The following is a 22,045-nucleotide window of genomic DNA, read 5'->3' as shown; positions in this document are numbered from 1 at the left end:
CCTAATGGTTAAATTGTCATACAGGCAATCATGTACATTGCATTATGTCTATAAGAAAAATGTGAAGTCATCTTACTCTAAACATTTTTTTGTTTACGTGTGGCCTTTTGTTTACATGCCTGTTGTTTACATAAGAATATTCCAGACATGTGAGGCGTTACGATACCAGTAAACAGCAGGGTTTTTCCCTACCACCATAAGTATAGGATGCAGAGCCCAGGCGTCTTTTGACAGTGCCTAAGCTGAATGAATTGAAAAAACTTTGTTGAGACACGTTTTACTGTCATTTCTGGTCACGCTGTTACTGTCCTCTCGTCTGCTCTCTGTCTTGGAGTTTCACCTTGGGCAGGGCTCAGCCAGCTCCATCTCTATTTCTCTCTCTCTCTCTCTCTCTCTCTCTCTCTCTCTCTCTCTCTCTCTCTCTCTCTCTCTCTCCCTGTGTTGAAAGAGCAAATGTTTTCTCAGAACAAATGAACTCTCTCTCTCTCTCTCTCACACACACACACACACAGAATTACACTTAAAATGACAAATGACAAGAATATTAGTTATCACAATTATTTCCTGGACAATATATTGTCTAACAAAAGTATTTATCATGACAGGCCTAACACTTCCTTATCTTACCTTCAGTTAACCTGTGTTGAAAGAGCAAATGTTTTCTCAGAACAAATGAAAGTACCGTCAGCCAGCACTGTCCCAGGTCATTGTCTTGATAATGGCACTCTCCTGCCTATTACATGATTAATCTATGGAAATGAACACTGTCACTGTGTCTTGAAAAACATTCATATACTGGGTTGCAATCAACAGTGTCTCTTGGTAATCAAGTCTTTGTAGTTAACATAAAATGGACTCTAAATTGAACTTTTGTCATTGCTAAGTTGTATAATGCTCAAAAAGTAATAAGCCAGAATAGAAATAGTAAGCACTGGTGTTCCTTGGGTCAGTTTTTTCTGATCAGAGGAATGGTTGCAGCTACACTTGGGTGCATAATGACTTATACAAAATCATTCCATTTGAAGATAAGTGTTACTATTAAACTATTTTCAATAATCAGAATAACGTGGTTTGTTTATTACAATGCATACTCTGTATATTCTTACTTTAGCTTACAGTTCTACATCTCTACTTCTCCAACAAGCTCTACTTTTCAAATGCTTTAGGCCATAGTTGATCAGGTTAGCTGGGGTTAGGCTCTGTGGATTCCTGAAAAAGGAGATGGAGTTTCTATAGAACCTCATCTTCCATCTATTCTATAGAACGCAGAAGAAAATCTGCCTGTGAGACTCAACCCAGGGCCCAGAATTCCCCTGGGCAACCTCTAAGGGAAACAGAAGCCCTCAGCACACTTCTTAATTGCCTGTGTGACTGGTAGGCTATGTGACATGTGTGCTTTGTGATTGTGTTTTTAACTGGAGAAGAAGTTTGGTGGTTTTGATGTGGACTATTGGAGTGTTTGATCTATTCGGTTCTTAAACTGCTATGTGGTGGTACTACTTTAATTGGGTGGCTGCTGTTGCTGCTACTGTTGTTGTAGTTTCAGTAATTGAATATGTCTCTTTTTGAACTACATGGTTAGTTGGATATAGCATTTTGACTGACTTATGTGTCTAGGAGAAATTGAGGCATTTACACCTGTTTAACACCTGACTACAGTGTGTTAGATTACCTTGGATTTCAAGATGTCTTGGTTGCTTCTCGAATACTTCTACATTTTTTTTGAGATTGGCTAGCTATCTAATCGCCATAAAGTAACTGTCTCAATAGTGTTGGTGGGATTTTGGAAAACATATGTCTAAACAAATAATTTTGTTAAATGATGTTTGTGAATGCCATTGAAATCAACATGTTTGTATTTGGGCAAGAGAAAGCAGTTATAAACCAGGAAATCTCCCGAGATAGAAATTAATTTTTTGAGGGAAACCTGGCAGTGCACCAGCACCAGTTACAGTTTAAATAGAAATAAAAGACAACATACAGGAAATACAAGACACAAGGAAAAAAACTGAAACAAGCAGATATAAAGCAGTTGCATTTCTTTGTTAGATGAACTTTTAACATGGCTTTAAGTTTTAATAAGGGGGCTATACTTTTAAAATGTGTTATGTTCTGCAGCTTATTCCAAGTCCAGGGAACAAGACCTTTTTCCCAGCTCAGTGCAAACCCTTGGAAACTGATATGAAAGCCACCTGGTAAAGCAAAGCTGAGAGCTGTTGAAGGTCTTCGTCAGAAGATTACATATATATGAGGGTATTTTACCCCAGCATGGCCTCGTATAGAAAATGTACAAGTGAAGTTGTCTACATAAACTTGGAGATTGCCAGTCTTCCAAATCATAAAGCATACCGTGTTGAGTACGGGGACCATTGTTGGTTATAAATCATAAAGCACTGTGGTACATAGAATCTAAAAGGTGAAGTGTACAAGTGGCAGCATGCATGTAAATAACATCACCACAGTCCAAAACACTTAAAAAGGAAGCCATGTCAAATCAAACCTTATTTCAAAAATAAAAAGGTATCCTTAATTTCAGCTTCTTAACTAGATTTTCATTGTGCACTTTAAAAAAAAGCTAGTCATCCAACAAGATGACTAAATACTTATATGATCACGCCTCTTCAGTTGAATTTACATTTAGAGTGGAGAGATTTGTGTTACCTGTTTTTTGGGATTGAGCCCTAGAAAATATCCCAAATAGGGTTAACTTTAGCTTATGTACTACTGAAGCTTACTAATAGCTGTGCTAAGAGAAAGGGCAACTGATAGCATCACTGTGCTGCCGTGTCAAGGTACAATTTAGCAGTTTGCAAGACCTTTCCATATAGAAAATAAAATAGGGGCTAAAATCGAACCTTGAGGGACACCCATGAAAGTCTGATTTATGACACTATAAAACCATTGCACTTAAAGTAGATCCACTCAAGCAATCAAATTTGTCACTTTACCATTTAGTATATCAACAAATCACCATAACAGCACCATGATCTGTACAAAGCATTAACATTAGCTCAAGCTGACTGACTCAACAGGGACTAAAAATCTTCTCCGTTGCTAGGTTGTTAGTAAGGTTCGACCTGCTTGCTGGATCAGTAAACCAGATTTCATTGCATATGAGTCTACTGACGTGACTAATTGTTCTTCATTTATTAATCAGATCTCATGTATTTCCATGGAAACTGACGTTACTTGCGAGAAGTGTTTTACGTGGAGCACAAATTGCCCCACAATATGAATACTTTTTTATTGTATCTTTTATTTTGTTGGTTACTGTTGTATAATTGCAATATTTCACTCCAGGGTGAGCTTTACCGTCATTATTTGCGCCAAGGTTCATACACATCACTGTCATGCCAAAAATCACAGTAAAGCAGACCCTCTTGTGTAATATTGGCTAATTATGTGTTCTCTGCAAGACCATTTTTGAACCATTTTATAGCTGTGCTTTCTATTCCAATATCACCTAATTGGTTTAGCAATAGCTCATGGTCTACAGAGTGATTTTTTTTTTTTGACAGATCAACAAATAAAGCAGAACAGTCTTGTTTTTTTGTCAGCTCATTTAATACCAGTGTGTTTGCTTTAACAGTGCTGTTCCCCACTCCAAAACCTGACTGTAGTGTTCTGTCCAAAAATGATTTCAGTTGACAGTTTACTTGGTCTTCCAACATTTTAGCATGAATGAAAAACCAGTTCAGTATAATATGGAAAATTTGATTTTGAATATTTAAATAATGACTGTCTGTTACTTGTCTGTCTGAACCTCTCCAAGAGATCATCTCAGTAGAACATCTTGTTGAGGTGGGGACTTTTTTTTTTCAAAGAAGTTGCAATGAAACTGATAACTCTCATCATGTTTTCATTCTGTTCTTCAACTGATGTAATTTTCTTTTACATTTTGTTCCCATATTTTTTCTTTATCTGTTTGGAAACAGTTTGGTTTAACCACTCCCTGAAAATCCTTGCTGTAACAGCAGAGTTTCAGAGTGAGCCAGTCACCCAAATACATTTCATTGCTGTGGTAATGCCTTATTTATTACTATCTATGAGCTTGAACTTTATCTGTTTTCTGCTGTTCTTGCTGTCTTTTAGAGGAAAAATCATAAAGTGCACCGCTTTCCCATTTCATTAGTAAAGTGTTACAGTGGTCCTGTGGCTGTAATGGATGTCTGGCCAGGCAGGGTGTGATAGTGGTACAGATTCTAACTCTTATCCACACACACAGTGGTAGCTCTGCCAGAGCACAAATACCTTAACAATGCAAATGCTTCAGATTGATTTCCAATTTGTCCAAGTACCTGCTTTAAGCTTAAATGGCGACTGCTAATTTTAGTATGCCTGGCATGACTTTCTTACTACCTATAGTAATAACCTTCCTAAACCAATAGGTAACCACCATTATCTATATACAGTATTTTGTGGGTCTGTAGGTTATATTATAAATAGGGCAATTTAGGACTGTCACTGCTGCTGCATGGCTCCTGGGCTCAGTTATTTACTATAGCAGAGAGCTGGGCAATGTCCTGAGCCTGCCTGCTTAATATGTGGGCAAAACTGCACCCAAAAGTAATCTGTGTCTTCTTGGCCCTTGACCAAAGTCTCAGTGCAGTGTCTCAGAGTTCTTTTAGGTAGGTTGTGAGGTTCTCTGCAAAGTAACAGACAAACACACAGGACAAATACACAACCCCTTCTGCAGATGCGATAACTGCATATCAAGGTGGTACTTAAATATTTATGGAAGTCGCAGTAACTCTGCAGCTTGGAGAAAGTGGCTTCATTTCTGTATGGTGAAGTAGTACTTTGTAGTAGTACAGTAGTAGTTTGGCTAAGTTCGGTAGTCAATGGGGGCAAGAATTTGACCCAAAAGGATACATTTATGGCTAAATCTCTGGTTGTTGTTTTTGATCCATATATTTTTTTTTTTAACCTTTTCCTCCGTATTGATGTCTTGTGATTGGATTTCATGGGATGCATTGCACATGAGAAATAGAATACAGACTTTTGAAGGTCTTTTATCATAATCCAAAAAAATGTTGTGGAGATTTATTACATAAACCAGCTTGAAAGCTCAGTTTTTAAACCAGTTAGGAGCTGGTGGATACACATTTGTAACCTAATAATTGTTACAGAGTCAGTAACTGTGGACAAAAAATGTTTCAGTCCCAGAACATTTTCTTGTGTTTTTGTTTTTTTACTGGATATCGACAGACAAAATGACAAGCAGTCAGATGTCAGCTAAGTTTGCATGTCATTTTCTCTCAATAATGTCCTGTCCATGCTCGGGCATCACAGCCATGGTTTGCTCTCATTGCTCATCCAGAACACTGCCAGTTTATTTTAAGGTTCAGGCCATTCATGCAGCATCTCTGGTTTGCTTCAGAACAAGTTTTCTACTTGACTGGACTCCTCCATGCCACTCATGTAGCCCTGTATGACTTAGGAACTTAGATTTACAGGGGGACACATCTCATCACCACAGTGATGATGAGTGGACATGACAGGGATTTGGCCACTCATTTGGCCAGATGAAAGAATCTGATGAGGGGCATAATATGTCTTCGTAGTTAGCATAGTGAGAACACTGGTGTCTCGACCTGGTGCCTTAAACTAATAGTGTGATTGGTAAACTGACTGTATCTGTGATTAAGCTTGGCAGACTAAACAAACCTCAGATTGACTTGACGGGGCTGTGTGTGCTCTCATTCTAAAGCAGAGCTGTGGAGGTGCGATGAAATGTTATTTATGCAGTGAAACAAATGTCCTCCTTGAGCTAAGTATAGACCACAGGGCCATACTTGGCACTTATCTTACTGTATGTGTTTTGGTGGCTATGATATTGTCCACATATTATACTAATTGTAGATGGGACAGTTCAAGTCATTGAACAGTATGTTGCCATTACAGCATATGGGTTTACACTCACAGCTGAGGCTGTTGGATGGACTCCTAACTCATTCTCTCTCTTGTTCCCATCCCTTCTGCTTCTTCATGCCCTCCAGCTACAAGTTGTGTTTACCCCCCTCTCAGTGTTTCTTCCTCTCCTTCAGACTGACAAACATTCAGTCGGACATCCTTACCTCACCATCTTTTTAGTAAGAGATTTCAAGTATGCTTCAAAATCACTCACTAACTACTAGTCTGATGTTTAGAGTCTGCCATAATTTATTCAAAACATTATTTCACGTCAAAATAATGTATGTACTGATATCTTATTATCTTTCAGTTACATATATATACATTACATTTAGTGACTCCTCTTTCATTATACAAGACAGGACATCAGGAAACCCCGCCAGGCCAAAATAAATCTTTTATTAATGCTGCATATAAGGCCAAATAACCGTTACAGTGATGAACTGTAGTCTATGAATGAGGCAAGTATCTGTGGTGAGTTGAAGTGTCTAAACATATAGAATACATGATGTTGTTGTATTACTGGGATAAGGCCAAATGATTTTTTTTTTGGTCCTGGAGTGGAAATTGTGTACTGTGTTGTGATGATCATTTAACAAGACTCGAGCTTGTCTACTCATCCAGTGAAGGGGAAAGGCGGGTGGGGGTAATTTAGCCCCAGCACTGCCACATCGCGTGGCCTCAATTATTCCATATTGTCATGACAGTTTGGCATGGCACGTGTTGAGTGTAACTGTTTCTGCCACTTTTTATTAATAATGCATCTCTGGTTCCCAGCATCTGTAAGGGTTTTGTTTCACAGAAGAGAGTGATGCTAGGTTGCTTTGACATATTAAGCTACTGACATTTAAATTCCTTCAACTTGAAGTGATACATTATCATCTAGACCTGCATTAAAAGGACTTGCCTGGCCACTGCAGTGAGACCCCTGCGTCTCCCCTCGATGGCCTTTTTTCTGTGTATCTCATATACAGTCCACCCACTCTGAGCTCTTTAGCATTTCCCTTACACTTTGCTTTCTCCTTGCTGAATCCTCTTTTACATTTACTCCATCTTTGCAATCTTTCTTTTCCCGTTTGTGTCCCTTTCTCTCTTGACAACTCACTCATTCTCTGACTCTTGCTGTCTTTTTGCCTCTGGCATCTACAGTGAGTGGTAAAGTTTTTTCTTTATCCCTGTTCCTCTGTGCCTACATTGTTGGTGCTCATTTTAAAGACATTAGGTTTGAGTGAATCTTGGAACATTTACCTTGCCTACCTGAACCTGTTGTGAGTTACAATATGTCTAACCTAACAGAAAATGATGGTAGTTTTAATTTAAAAAATATATATATTCGTGCTGGGACAAGTTTCTAAAATGTTAGATGTGATGCCAATTTCAGTGGGTGACAATATAGTGTCCATCCAGGGCTAGAAAACTAACAGACAGTATCTAGAACCGTATAAAGTGTTTTTTAATCATTCTCTAAAAAAAAAAAAAGTGGAAGAAAGTTCAAAGGGGGCTAGACCTAATGCAAGACCAGTGTGAAAGCAGTTCAATTTATCTAGTTGTAATCTCATCTAAATGCATAATTAAAACAAATTACACCCCACACAATGTAACGGGGAAAAGATTTAGTGTCCCCAAGGCTTTTCGTATATTTACAGCCTCCATAAAACACTGGTCTGTCAGTAACAGCCTGTCAGGCAACGTTTTCCAGACCTGGCCCTTGATCTTTTGCTGGTGAATTCTAAGCTTTTTGATTGACTTTGCTGGCAGGTAGATAAGATGCACCCTTTTACTTCCCAGCAGTTAAACCGGCTAAAGAATGCCATGGCCTCACAAATGGTCATTTTGTGATGTGACGACTGAACTCTACATCACAGTTTTGGGTGAATGAACTTGTAGGAAACATGCTTGCTGTCCTTACAAGTCTGTCTGCTGCTTTTTGTACCAGATGATTTTACTGGCAAATATGGCAGCCTTTGTCTGTGCAGGTTGATACATATGTATTTCTTCAGATTAATATTTAATTTTTTGCCAGTCTGATCTTTTCCCCCTTTGCGATACAGTCTGAGGCACAATGTGTCATCACCATGTAAAGCTACAGCACTGATTTGAGTATGCAATTTGCCTTCCATCCTAAAAAGCTCTCTGTTTTGGCCCTTGGGATTACTTAATTCCTCCAAATATCCCTTTTGTGCACACATGGCAGATGTGGTGGTGCAGAGCAGTCTAATTCATCTTGCATTCTTGTTTATAGGTGGAGTTTTATTTCTCCTAAGGAGTGAGGAAAAGTAGTTTTGAAGGTTAAAAACAAACTCTTTGATTATTATCAATCTTTTAACAGCTGCTGCTCTAACAGCACAAGCTAACTGGGCAGGCGTTGACTCGGGGGGCAGTCTTCAGTGCGTTCTAACCTGTGTAATGGTCGCAACAGCAAGTTTACTTATCTGCCAGAAGGCTGGATTAACAAGGACTTCAGCCGAGTAGGTGGTCCTTCAATGTAGCCTAGGACACATTTGTACACACTGCTGACAGAATGTGGCCATATGAAGCCCAGACTAATCCAGAATGTGCGCTAAGTGATCAGATCAGTAGATGACTTGTAGACGCACTGGGTGAGTTCACACCTGTAGGTAGAGCTGTCAACTTGTGATCATATTACCCAAGACTCATGTTAATATCAGGTATATACAGGTCATTTGCCACAATAAAGCCTGTTGACACAGGGGTGTACACAATTTTGCACAGCATCCTTTGCATTCATTTACATTTTATCATAAAAATGCAGACTTTTTAGCTTTTCAGTGCCTCAGCGCTGTAGCAGTGCAGGAAAGGAGTTTTGAATGGATTTCGTTTGATTTTACGACTTACATTAGACGAAAGGCCTATTTTTACCAGGTCATTTAGTGTTTTGCAAACATTATTCTGATATAATATAATGTTGATTAAAAGCTGATTGAAAGTGCCCAAGCTCAGTCGTCCCAGGTTGCAGAAGAAGTAGAAAACGATACCTTAAAATGAGCAAATCTTATAATCTGTGGCCCATGGCGATATTATTTACTTACTGGTCGTCATATTGGTGCATTGGCATTAGCTCAGGCTAATGGTGTGGCTGGAAATACCCCAACAAGCTGGCAGCTTATCAGCCAAGAATAAACAGCAGTCTAATGGAGTCTATTAAAAACTACAACACATTCAATAAGGAATGCTGTGTCCTCTGTTGTCAAGGAACCAGGTCCTTTTTTTGGTGTGTAAATACACAAAATACTCTCACCCAGCTAAAAAATATGATAAATATAATGATAAAAACTTGATTTCTTTTAATAATAGTTTATAAGGCAACGCCAAAATGCACTTCCATAATAATACTGGAAATTTAACATCAGTTATGTGAATGATACTGCATTCAGTTTACTTCGGAAGTCAGAGGTCGGAGCCGGGAATGATGACATACACAAGTTGAAAGCATTCCAGTACAAGTCATAAAACTCAGATGTTTTTACCAGTTCCATTTCTAGTCAAGTTAGCCATTGTAGCATTACCATTATTAACACATTATGCCGTATTTTGCATGTACAAATGCTGTAGAAATGTGTCCACAGATAGAAGTTGGACAGGACTTTGTGAATGTTTTAATGAGACACAAATAAGACAGAAGTGCTAATTAACAATATGTACTGACTTTCCGAGTTAGAATGAAATCCCACACCACGCCAATGAAAATATGTGATGTGCAAATGAAATGCAACATAAGCCTCTATTTCGCTTTCTCAAAAAGTTGTATTGACCATCTTCCTAGATTGTAAGATTGCTATTAACACCTCTGGAATGCTATCACATAGCATGAAGGCTACAGCACGCTCAAGATTAAACCTGTAAAAACTGTTTTTTCCTGTGTGTGTATTCAGATTTTAAGTGTACAGCACTTTGTCATGTTGGTTTTGATAGGTGCTATATACATAAACTTAATTACTATTATTATTATTATTATTATAAACACAAAACTGATATTACCACCTTTCAACTTAGTATGGCAAACTTGTTAGCAGTAGCTAAATACATAGAGAGCTTTAAATAAAGAGAGAAATAATAAGTGTACTGTTGGTCCAACTCCTTGGGGGCACTGTAATGAATTTATTTAGTAATCACATACACAAATCAAATAAATTCAACAAAAGAATTTATATGCTCAATATTATAACACCATTCAAGTCTGTTTCTTAGTCAGATAAGCAGTTGTCCTCCAGCCAGTGGCACATATATTGTTAAAAAGGGGGTAATAAAACCAGAATTAGAATCGCCTGTTTGCAGGTGTGTTTAGCCAGAGAATTACATTGGCTTTGAGGTGGAATTAATTGAAGTGAATTGAGCCGTGATGAATATCTCTGAAAGGGAGGCAAACCACATATATGCACATTTTAACACACACACACACAGACACACACACACACACACACACACACACAAAAAAACAGATACTCAGCTGTAGAGAGGTCCTTTGTTTTCATCAGACATACCACTGACCTTGGCAACAGGAAATTACTGTTTATAACTCTGACATTAAATGAATTATATTAAACAAAAAAGGAGAATGGGTATTTCTTTGCTTTATTATGTTAACCAAATAACTCCTTTGAAGTCATTTCCTTTTTTAAGTTTCCTGGAGACAAACTCCTGTTCATTCAACACATTCTTCACTTGAGATCTTTAATATTTATCAGTTATACATTTTAACCATCCATTACCTATATCCTGTTCAGGGCTCAGAGGACTGGAGCCTATCCAAGCACACATTCAGTGAGATATAGTGGCCACCACAGACAGGTCATTGCTCTGTCACAGGGTATACACACATATATACAGAAAAAAAGAAAAGAAAATACATTCAGAATCACTTTCATGCCGCAACGTGGTAAGTGTTTCCACTTCACTTGACCTGCATGTCTTTGTACTGGAGCACCTGGGGGAGACTCTAGCAGACATGTAGAAAACATGCAGGTTTGACACAGAAAAGTCCTAGTTTGCATTCGAACAAAGTACTTTCTAGCTGTCAGAATACAATGCCAACCACAAGTGTTTGTAATCTGCAGTTTGGGGTAATGTAGCAATATTTTCTGGCATCCTTTTATTTTGTACAGATAACAAGGTTAGTCGAGACTTGAGGTGGGGCTGTCAGAGCTGTACTTAAAGCAAGTGCTTTCAGCAGTGTATTTTATTTAATGATGTATCACATTTTGAACCATTTGCCTATAACTTAAGAACATTGCTTTCTGGGTAGGAGGCAGCAATGGGTGACTTGTCATCTGGAGTGCCAATGCATCACTAAATGAGAAACAAAAACTAGAACAAATCTAAATAATGGGGGTCCTTGACAGCTGATGTGAGTGAGTGAGCCGCTGGCTGATGCCATCAGTCATGGATGCCGTCAGTATGGACACAGTCCTATAGGTGATAGAAATGCTCTTCCAAAAGTGGCTCATTAGTTTTTGCTTTCAGGTGTTTGTGCTCAGATGTTTGTTGGCTGAACATCCTCTCTCTTGCACTTTGTAGCATAACCTCTAAAATTGTCTATTTGCTGTTTCTTTAAGGGCTGGAGTTTGCAAAAATCACTTTTGTTTAACCTGAGCTCAAAAGTACTTGCACTAACACCTTTGCATCGCTCGTCTTCAATACGTTTAAATTCTGTATAGTTGTTTTTAATTCTGCATGGTCATGTTCAAAAATAGTTTTTGTCTGGGCCTGTCACTGGATTCACTCTTATCCTTGATTTAAGGAACCATAACTTTGACGAATGAAGGTTTAGAGCTAAAGATGGGGAGTCGGTGGCTTCTACAAAACAGATCAACAGCAAAGTTAACCATTTTGCACTTAGTTGGTTTGCACATCCCTCTGTCGTTTGTACTTGGATCCCCCAATTATATGGTTGAGAAATTGCTTTAAATGTATTAAGTAATTAATATATTAAGCAGGTATTTTATGATTAGAGTTCAGATCAATATGTCCTTCATAGTAAGCACTTTCTAGATTTATTAGTGGCCTCAGAATGAGAATGTGAAGTATACATGAGTCCTTGAACCATGCAGACTACTGATGCCGTGTAGTCAAGCTCATCAGTTTAGTGCCTCCCCCACCTGGGTACCCTCTGCAGGTTAATTACTGAAGCTTGCGTTTTGTAGGCCTCATCAAAAAAGAGCAGGTGAAATTGAAGTGGCTGTTCTAGCTGGATAGCCATGTCAGCCTATATTCCTCACAATGTTTGCATCAATACTCCGGACTGTCTAAAATTCAGTCATTTGCCTTCAGATCAAGTATATGGTATGTCTTATTTACCTAAAACTACCTACCTTAAGCTTCAATGCACTTGGCAGTGATGTGTAAACAAAAACAGCACTCAAGTAAGATTATTGTTACTTTATATTTATATTGACTCAAGTAGATGTTAAGGTACTCATCAAAATAACCTATTGAGTAAAAGTAAAAAAGCATCTTGTAAAAAAGTACTTGAGTAGTGAATTAAGTTGATAGAATTAATTACATCCATGTAATGTCTTTGAACAGGTCCTCAACAGTTATTAACATATCAATATCCCGAACCAGATAAATGGCAGAATACTTACTGTTATGCAATGTTTAATCTCTTAAAATAAAACAACAAATGAAACACTTTTTGGCACTAGCAGGGCAGAGGGGAGAGATGCCTCTCGGACACTTTTTAAAAGCTCGGCATTTTGTCTGGTAGAATCTTAAGCACTGGCTGTCGCACAGTTGGTTATGCGTGTGAGTCATGCCCCAAGAAAGTGCACTGAAGCCAATTTTCTTAGTGGTCAAACCGTGGAATTACATGTCATGTGGTGCTAGGTCGAAAAATCCTTACATGGGAAAACATAGACTTTGACCCATTCGGTCTAATAGCATTTGGAAGGTTCAGAAGAGTTCCACGATTGAATCATTTTATCTCCATTCTAGTTAGCAGAGCACTAAACTGTAAGTAGCCTGTTCGGCTGGGGGAAGTCTTTAGAGCGCCTGCTCTATGAGCCACAAAGTTCGGTAGCAGTGCAGATCATCCAGGTGATTTAGTAAGCTGCAGTTGAGTGTCTTTGGCTTCATGCGCCACTGAGCAACTTGAACAGGGCTCCTCCACCACTATATGTAATTCTCTTTCTACATCCATGGTGTGAGCTCAGTTGAATATCAAAACTATTTCCAGCATGCGAACATGTATCAGTAGTAAGAAGTGTGTAGTCCATTGTATTGGAGGAGATTTATGCTTATTTCTATTACAAATGCTATTGAGTATGAGTAAAAAAGTATTCTGCAAAACAAGTACTCTTAGAAGTACAATTTATTTAAAAAATACTTAGGTACATTTACTGGAGTACGTGTAATATGTTGCTACCTGCCACTGCAAATTAAAAAAGCTTTTATTAGAGAGTTGTTTTGTTTTGGTCCCCAGTCTGTCCCAGCCAACAATATACAGCTGATACACTATAAATTATAAAACCAGTCAAATCAAAAAATGTTTGACAGAAGCATGGCTGTGCAGTGAGAAAATAGAAACTGTATCACAACTTTTAAAGGTCTGTTGCTATTTTTTTTGTAGTATCCCACAGAAAATATTCCAGCATTTTATTTCTTTATACAACATTGTGAATTCACAGGTACTGATTCTTAAAAATTGGCTATGTATGTGGTTCATCGTTTTAGTTCATTGACACGGACTGATTGTCCAGTCAGCATAATAGGTCAGACCTGTGAAATGGTATATAAGCAGCTCTCGGCCACTAGTAGATGTCCTATCAATGAATTGTCTCATTTGAAAAAAATATCTCTCTCCTTGCAAAAAAAAAACAGAACTGTTTGAAGAGTTACTTGGACTTACCAGATGACACGTGGGTGCTGTTTCTCTTCTTGTAATATATCTATGTAAACATTAAATGTGGAAAAGGAGTGATGCAGTTTTTACTTGGTTTCCTCAGAGATGACTTTGATCTTTACATTTTAACAAACAATTCATATTGTGTATGAGTAAGAGATAATTCGTGCTGTGTTTCTGTTATATTCCAGGTGCACATAATGCAGCTGAAGTTTGTAAATGTGTTACATGGTAGACTACGTAGACTTGTCTTGATTAACATGCATACAGTCTGCTCAGCTGGAAAACCAGAGTTGCATCTGTGCAGGTAGTTTCTGCCATGAGTACAAAGCCAGCTTTTTAAAAATCTTTTTACCCCTCCCTGTTCTAAAAACCCAACGGCAATAATGTGTTTTCTGTAGTTCTGAGTCATTTTAGGTTTTACTGGGTTGCTTAGAGCATTTGCTAATCTGTAGTACCTCTGTACCTCTGTGCTAGAAACACTTGCTTCACAGTACTTAAAACTACTTTTAATTTGTTAAAGATTGTAGTCAGTTAAATGACAAAAGCATAATAGATCAATGTCAGTGACTCAGTTTGTCTAACATGCTTCAATTAATATTATTCCACACTTTGACATTAATCCCAAATCTTATACAAGAAGAAAATGTAAGTTTGTTAATTTTGTATTCACTTTTTTCCCCAATTTAAATAAACAAATAATTGTTACATTAAAATACACCAGAAAAAATGTACTTCACTGGAGTATTAAAGGACAACTGCCAGGACACCCTGATGACAATTTGACATTAAATTCATATTCTTAATTTTATCTGAAGGTTGATGAGTCATGGCATTACTTAGATTTTTTTTTTTTTTTTTTTTTTTAATGAAAACGTGAGTTAACCAAAGGAGTCAGTTAATCGATTAGTTGGTTCAGTCCTTTATCCAGCAAAAAAAATGCCTGAAACATTTGCTGCCTTTATTTTCTTAAATGTGGGAATTTAAGCCATTTCTCTGTTTAACTATTATTATAAATTCAATACCTTTGAGTTTTGGAAAACACTTGAAGTTAAAAGGCACTGCCTTGGGTTCTTGAATCTTATGATGGGCATTTGTCGACATTTTTGGACTCTTAATAGACTAAACGATTGACCTTATTATTTAAAAAAAAAAAGCAGTTGCGAAAGTAATTGATTATTAAAACAGTCAATAGTTGCAGCCTTCTATTAAAGCTTCTTAGGCCCCTTCCTGCAGAATGAATACCACTAGACATAATGGTTAACCACCAAAAATGTCTGCATTGCCCATAATTCAATTTAAATGCCCACATTCAGAACTGTAAAAACACTGCATCACTCTGCCTTAAAGCAGGGATTTTAAAGCTTCCTCACATTATGGACTCCAGAAGCATATGTTTTGCATAACAACATAATTCAACCTTATTTTTTACATGTCATCTACCTGTTGAGTGGATGATCTAATCATGATGTCGACATGCATTGAAATGAACTGGAATTAAATGAATTTCCTAAACCTTTAGGGCCTTAAACTGTGTGTTGCAGAAATAATATTAAAATTGAAGTTTGACTTTCTGAATTTTCACAATTTACTGATGCATATCAACTTCATCAAGGGTTGGGTTTGATGTGCTTTGCCTGAGGATTGCTAAAGATTTATTCATTAAACCAAACTGTAATGACAGACCAAACCAAGTCGTAAGCATCCATCAGTTAGCAAACACTCCGCAAATTATAACCATTTTATTTAAAAAATATATGTTTTAAGGGGAAAATGTTTTTTTTTTCAGTTTGGCACATCTTATCCACTATACAGATATGAAATTGTACATATTACAATACAAAAGGAAAATGGGAAGAGAAAAGCATTCATTTTGCACAAAGAGGTTGGGTAAGAGAGAGGGGATTGGTTCACTTGTTTTTTTTCTTTTTTTTCTTTTTCTTTTTTTATTTTTAGGCAGGGTGGGGACCAGGGCTAGAGGATGACAAGAGGAAACAAAAACAGTTTACAAAGAGCCAGAGTGCAAAGGGATGCATATTTCTACAAATTTTGTGGATTTTCAGTCACTTAGTACAACTGTAGTCTGAAACAGTGAAATGTCAAATGATTGACAAAACTTTATAGGAATTTCACATACATCCCCATTCTTGGTTTTATCAAAAATGAGGTCTCTCCATGTTTGCTGAATGACATTAAGAAATATTCAACTCAACTGACTTTTGAACATGCAAGACAGATTAGAAGGGCAGTAGTAAAAGCAGTGCGAAGCTGGAAGAAAAAGAATTAGAAACAAAGTGGATGTGTTTGACTTTGGAAATCAGAAGGATCTGTGTATGCAATGTTTTTCATTGAATTCAAATGTGAAGTGTAACAGTTTTTGGTTTACACAACCACTTTCTTAGAAGTTGTTTTAGGCATCCTATGACCATGTGCACAGAGACATTGACACAAGCATTCATTTAGAAAATTTAATTTTGACAGCCTCAATAAAGAGACAAAGCCACAAATGGAACATCCTGGCTACCTCTAGGGGGCACCAGCCAAGAACTGCATCCCAGCTGCTGAAAACCAGATATCTCGTTTCCAAGTGCTGTGCTGTCAGAAGCATCTTACTGTCGTGATCACTGACTTGGTTGAGCATAGCCAAACGTTGAACTTAAAATGGCATATTCTAATTTCCAGAGTTAACAATTCAAGAAAATGCCATATTTGGATTTTGTTAAGAATTGCACTTGATCTTGTTGTACTTGTTGGACTGCTCAAACACTGGATAGCACATCAGTTTACTTGAAGCAAAATTGCTGCTGTGTGATCAGTGTGCCTTTCAAGCCCAAGGTGCTGTCAGTCTGTATTTATCATTTCGTTCTCTGCTACCTTTACTCGGCAAAAAAAGATTGGTTGGTTGGTCTTAATAAACCCAGACATTACCCCATCGTTGCCCCTCTCCATCGTCCCATCAATTCCTCTCAATCCCTCTCTCTTTCACCCTGCCCCCACCACCAAACTGAACACAAAGAAGTGCGGAGCTGCGGCAGCAGCTTTAGTCTGATGCTAATGCACATCCTCTCCCTGCTGCATACAAATGTGTCCTGACCCAGGCTTGCTGTTTGCTTATCACTGGATCTCCATTTGCTTTCAGGCTATTGACCGCAGTTTAACTTGACACTTGTGACTGCTAACCAAGGAGCTGTTGTATTTATTATTCACTGTAATCCCTTTTTTAATACTGTGAATGACAACTCGGTATCCCTAACAAGAACAATGTCCAAAAGTAAAAGGTTGATGTTTTTATGTGGAACAGAGGATGATTCTACTTGAACTATTTTTGAGTGGCTGAACAAGCTAAATGTTGCTGGATCACTGGTGTGGGTGACAGAATATTAGATTCTTTTTGCCTTGCCTTAATTGGTTCAATCTTGGGCCTGTCAGTCCTGATTAGTGTGTAAGCAGTAAAGAGCCTGGGCTACTGGGGAAAGGTTTTGTTTTCAGAATGAGATGCTCTCCTATCTGGCATATTGCGCTGGTCATTAGCCTTTGACTTGCCACCCTTACACCTCTCACTAGCTCGTCTGTATATTGATCTTAGAATATGATAGCAAATCGACAAATGGTATTTACTAGGTTAAGTTGTTGGATATATTATGGTCACAGTGTTTATGGCATTTGGGGGCTAGAGAGTTCAAGAAGAGGAGGACATCTGTGTGTTTTTGCCAAGCAGTGTAATATGTTGTAGATTAACCACAGATGAACAATGCTTAGTGTTTCCCACAGGTTGAGAATTTATTTGTGGCGATTGGCCCTCGTGGGCGGGAGCTCCAACATCTGACAAGCTGCAAAACAGCATTGCATTTACGAGCGAACATCTGATTAAAGAGGGCATTTTTCCAATATATATAATTGAACATAAATTCAACATTTCTGCAGTCTTTTCAATCAGTACACACTTGTAATTGCATTTCCACTCAAAATAAAATTTTGGAAGAAATCCAGATTTAAACAAAAGAATCCCTTTTTGGCTAAGGACTGCTTTGTTTTGGGTGGGCCACCCAAATAAATTCTGTAAACAGGAAACACTGAGAGGCCTTTGATCTGATGGAAGGTTATAGACTTGCCTAACTGACTCATGTCTTGTTTGGTGAATGTAATAACATTTGTGTGTATTGAATAGAATTTCAGGGACCCTCTATCCTCGTGAGAGGATTAATTTTTATTGTAACATAACAGTAATGACATTTATTTTTCATTTATAATTCAGAATTTGATGTTGGTCTTAGTGGCCTTTAATGTATCTCTTAAACCATGAAACTCTAAAACAAAAACATTCTGATAATTGATCCAATTCATTTGCCCCAGTGATTGAGTGATTGGCTTACAGTGCCTGTGGTGCAGTTAGAAACATGGTTTCAAATATTTACTTTTTAAAGGAAATAAGACATAAATCACATTTCTCCACTTAATGTATTCTGTTAGCAGAGGGCCATTTGGCTAAGTATTTTCTCTGTGCTGCAGAATATAGAGACAATGTGGAGACAAATCTCACAGTTTACAATTTTCTCGTTTAAAATGATTGCCCCTGCCTGATATGAACAACCTTGCATTCATAGAAAAATAAATTTGTGACTATCTCTACATCATCCCTAAACTGTCATGTCCAGCTTCTATCATTGTAGCATTCAACATTTCTCACATATTCTCAAATCTCACTTGTAGAAATTATGCTTTTTACATAAACTGGAAAAAAAATAAAAAAAGCAAACCCTGTATCATCTGAAATGGTCAAATGGCAAACCATATGCTCTAGGAATAAATAAGAGTTCATACTTCACACTCTTTGTAAGGCAGTTGCTGACACTTGCACTGCCCGTAGCCGTTAATGATCACGAGTGCCCCTTCTTCATGGCTGGGCTCATACTCATTATAGGGTACCTGTGTAGCTAGATCTGCCATAGGCTGCCGCTGCTGGGTCCTCATCTGTCTGCGGTTCTGAATTGCCGAACAGTGGCGTATCCGGCGCAGGGTGGGAGGGCAGCACTTCCGTGAGATATACACAACGAAAATGATGAAAAAGAATGAAAATAGAAGGGCCATAGTTCCAATGATGACCCTGTGAGTCATAACAGTGTTGTCCATTGCAGAGAAGTCCTCCGTTACAGCTGCCTCTTCTAATGTAGCAGTAGTTGCTTGAGCAGTGCGTGGTGTTGTTGTTGTGGTTGTTGTAGTGGTGACTGTGGTAAAGCTCCCAAAATCCTCTGCATAGTCCTGCGTGGGGGTCGGCTGCATAATTCCAAACAAAGAGCTTGTGAACTCTGCAGCTACAGTAGCGTCTGTGGTTGTACTAATGGTCTGAACAACCGGCGCTGAAAAATTCTGGCAAAGCTGGAATCCATAGACAGCATCCAGTATCTCCTCACCTTGGGCATATTCAGGACTATGGCAGAGAATGGAATGTTCCCACCTTCCCTTAAAGGTGCTTAGCCAAGTGGCCAGAGAGCAAATCCTTTTGGTACATTCCCAAAGGTTGCTAGACAGCCCAATGGTACCCAGAGACTGCCACATATCCATGACTTGGGGATCCAGACTGCTCAGTTTGTTGTTATCCAGCAGCAAAATCTTTAAATTTGGCAGCGTTTGAAACACATCAGATGTCAGGACTCGAATCTCATTTCCCGTGAGGTCCAGCTTCTCTAAAGTGGTCCAGGTCCACTCCATGCCACATGTTAAGTTGCTGATTTTATTCCACTGCAGATAAAGAAACTGGAGAGCAACAAGGCGAGGGAAATGGGCCAAGTTGATCTTGGTCAGCTGATTGTGCTCCAAGTGGAGCTCTTTAAGCTTAATGAGCCCAGCAAATCCATTCCGGGCCAGGCTCCGTAGACGGTTGCTGCTGAGGCCCAGATATTCCAGGCTGCGGCAGTCCCAGAATGCTCGGACAGGTGTGGTGCGAAGTAAATTGGAGCGAAGGTGGAGTATCTGGAGCTTCCTCAGTCCATGAAACAGTTCTGGTTCCAGTGCAGTCATCTGATTGAAGGACAGGTCCAGTATCTGGAGATTGATGAGGTGGATGAAGGTTGTGTTGGGCAACTTGGTGATACGATTGGAGCTCAGATTGAGGTCCTTCAGCTTGTAGAGCCCTTGAAAGGCATCCTCTTGTACTGTTGTAATCTGATTGTGGTCTAGGTGTAGCCAGGTGAGCTGGCTGAAGCCATAGAATTGATCAGGGCTGAGCTCAGTGATGCTGTTGTGGCGTAGTGACAACCCCAGGGCCCCCTTGTCCACACCATCTGGGGGAGCTTGAAGCCCCTGGGTGTCGCAGTAGAACTGCAGGTCCTCACAGCGGCATTTTTGAGGGCAGGTTGTGCACGATGCAGGAGGCAGCAGGCACACCAGGAGCATGCTGATCACACACAGACACAGAGCCGCTGGTGCAGGTCCCACCAATGGCCACCTTGAATGGAAACCTGGGTGGGTTCAAAGATAACAAAATGAACTGTGGGGCGGGAAAGCTTATCTCTGCAGAGCACTTATTACTAATTCATGGTGACGATTGTGCTTTTTATGTGTGCTCTCGTTCTTTCTCATACATACACCAGTTTAGACATTACATTGACAACTTTCCCCACGTACGTAAATTTCATGTCTTTGAGCTTCAGTTTAATGGAGATGTGTTTTATTTAGGCATTTAATGATCCATTATGTAAATAAGCTGGACTTTGCTTCCACTCCCTTGCTATTTATATTTAGCCTATTTTCTTCACATTTTGTGCTCTGTAATTTGACTTTAATTCTAATTTACTGCTGATGGCTGTCATGCATCGATTGTTGTCGTATGTATTCTTGTTTAGCAGCTCAAATATGCTGCTAAATCTGAGTTTTTTAAATTGATTGAGGTTTTTTCAACTCCTTTTTATCTCTTATGAGGTCTGCTACGCAGTACAAACGGTATTTTAAATGAATATATTCCCAACTCGTGTGTCAGTGAAGAAGGAAAAATGAAGGACAATTGCAGTAAATAGAGTCGGCTGAAGAGCTTTTAGTCCTTAGCCTCCCTCGCTCTTACTTGTATTCCCTATTCATGTCCAGACCTGCCATATAAAGGGACTAACTTACCCATTCTTTTGTGCACATCGGAGGCTGCATTCAACTGTCCTTTTCCGCAGACTCTTGGAGCAACCAGATGGAAGGAAAATCCAAAGGGAAAAAACCCTTTTGAGTGAGCACAAAAGGAATCAGCCTCTTTGGAAATAAAGCAATTCTGAGCCCACCCAATTGAAACAAAATATGAAATTCCATGTCCCAAGATGATGTTTATTCCTGTTGGTTTGCTTAGAGTCCGTTAAAATCCAAGCTCAAAGAAAGGGTTGAATCTTTTCCTTCATCCCAAAAATCGTTGAAAAAAATATTTATATATTTATATATATTTTTTTAAGTTGATCAGTTGCATCCAGAGCGACTCCGGTGAACAGACCCCCCCCCCTCCTCTCCTTTTTTTCTTTTTCTTTTTTTTACCCTTTTGTTTCCCTTCCACCGCAATGATGTCAGCTCAGATGGTTAATTGAAGATCAAGCGTTCCTCTTTCATGGCTGTGGTCTTCCAACCCTAACTTGTTGATGGCAGCCAGAGATCCTGCTTCCGACGCCGGCTCAGTCTCAGCATAGCCTCTGCAGAGCTGTGAGCGGAGCCCTCGTCTGCTAGCTGAGACGCAGGGAGAGAGAAAAAAGCAGAGCAGGGAGTCAGGGATGTTATTCTGTGCTTTTTGTTGCAGCCACTCACTGCTACAGAGTGGTGGCAGCCTGGCGTCGATCATCACTACTGTTTCTCTCTCTCTTTTTCTCTCCCACACTCACAAACACCCTCTCACTCTCTTGCTCAGTCACTTGCTCTCTGCCTCATACACACTGCTTGTGCACCTCAGTCTTCCTCCACCTCCCTCTTGCATCCCCACTTCCCTCCCACTGGCTCGTCACCATCAGAATATTGATATCTTGAACGTGTTGCGGCAGCTTGCTGTTGAAATTAACTACAGCTGTAAATCTTAGCCTCGCCTTGCTGTTGTTCTGCATACGCTATGTATTAATGTATATTGGAGACATAAACAAAATAATGTAACAAAGCAAAATATAGTTTCTAACGTGGCTGTGGACAACATAAACACAAGCATGGGTGAGCAAAGACGTGCTGCATTCCTGTATCTCTGTACAGGAGTGAGCATGCTATAGCAAATCTAACGTAGGGTGTCTGGCTTATATTCATAATTTACATATCCTGAGTGCAGTG

The 22,045-nt window shown here is 39.0% G+C and overlaps 2 protein-coding genes across 3 annotated transcripts in view; one reads left to right on the top strand and one right to left on the bottom strand.

Moving 5' to 3' along the window:
* The window catches only part of ctnna1 (catenin (cadherin-associated protein), alpha 1), an 88,855-nt gene that overhangs the window by 20,260 nt on the left and 46,550 nt on the right, over positions 1-22,045 (top strand). The window lies entirely within an intron of this gene.
* lrrtm2 (leucine rich repeat transmembrane neuronal 2) lies at positions 18,587-20,958 on the bottom strand. The gene is made up of 2 exons (XM_042493564.1): positions 20,879-20,958; positions 18,587-20,229 (listed from the first exon to the last, which is right to left on the bottom strand). Exons 1-2 carry the CDS (start codon positions 20,880-20,882, stop codon positions 18,587-18,589), a joined length of 1,647 nt encoding a protein of 548 aa, XP_042349498.1. The 5' UTR covers positions 20,883-20,958.

The sequence above is a fragment of the Plectropomus leopardus genome, chromosome 9 (genome assembly GCF_008729295.1).
Source record: "Plectropomus leopardus isolate mb chromosome 9, YSFRI_Pleo_2.0, whole genome shotgun sequence".
Classification (NCBI taxonomy): Eukaryota; Metazoa; Chordata; class Actinopteri; order Perciformes; family Serranidae; genus Plectropomus; species Plectropomus leopardus.
This window is presented reverse-complemented; position numbering and strand designations above follow the sequence as displayed.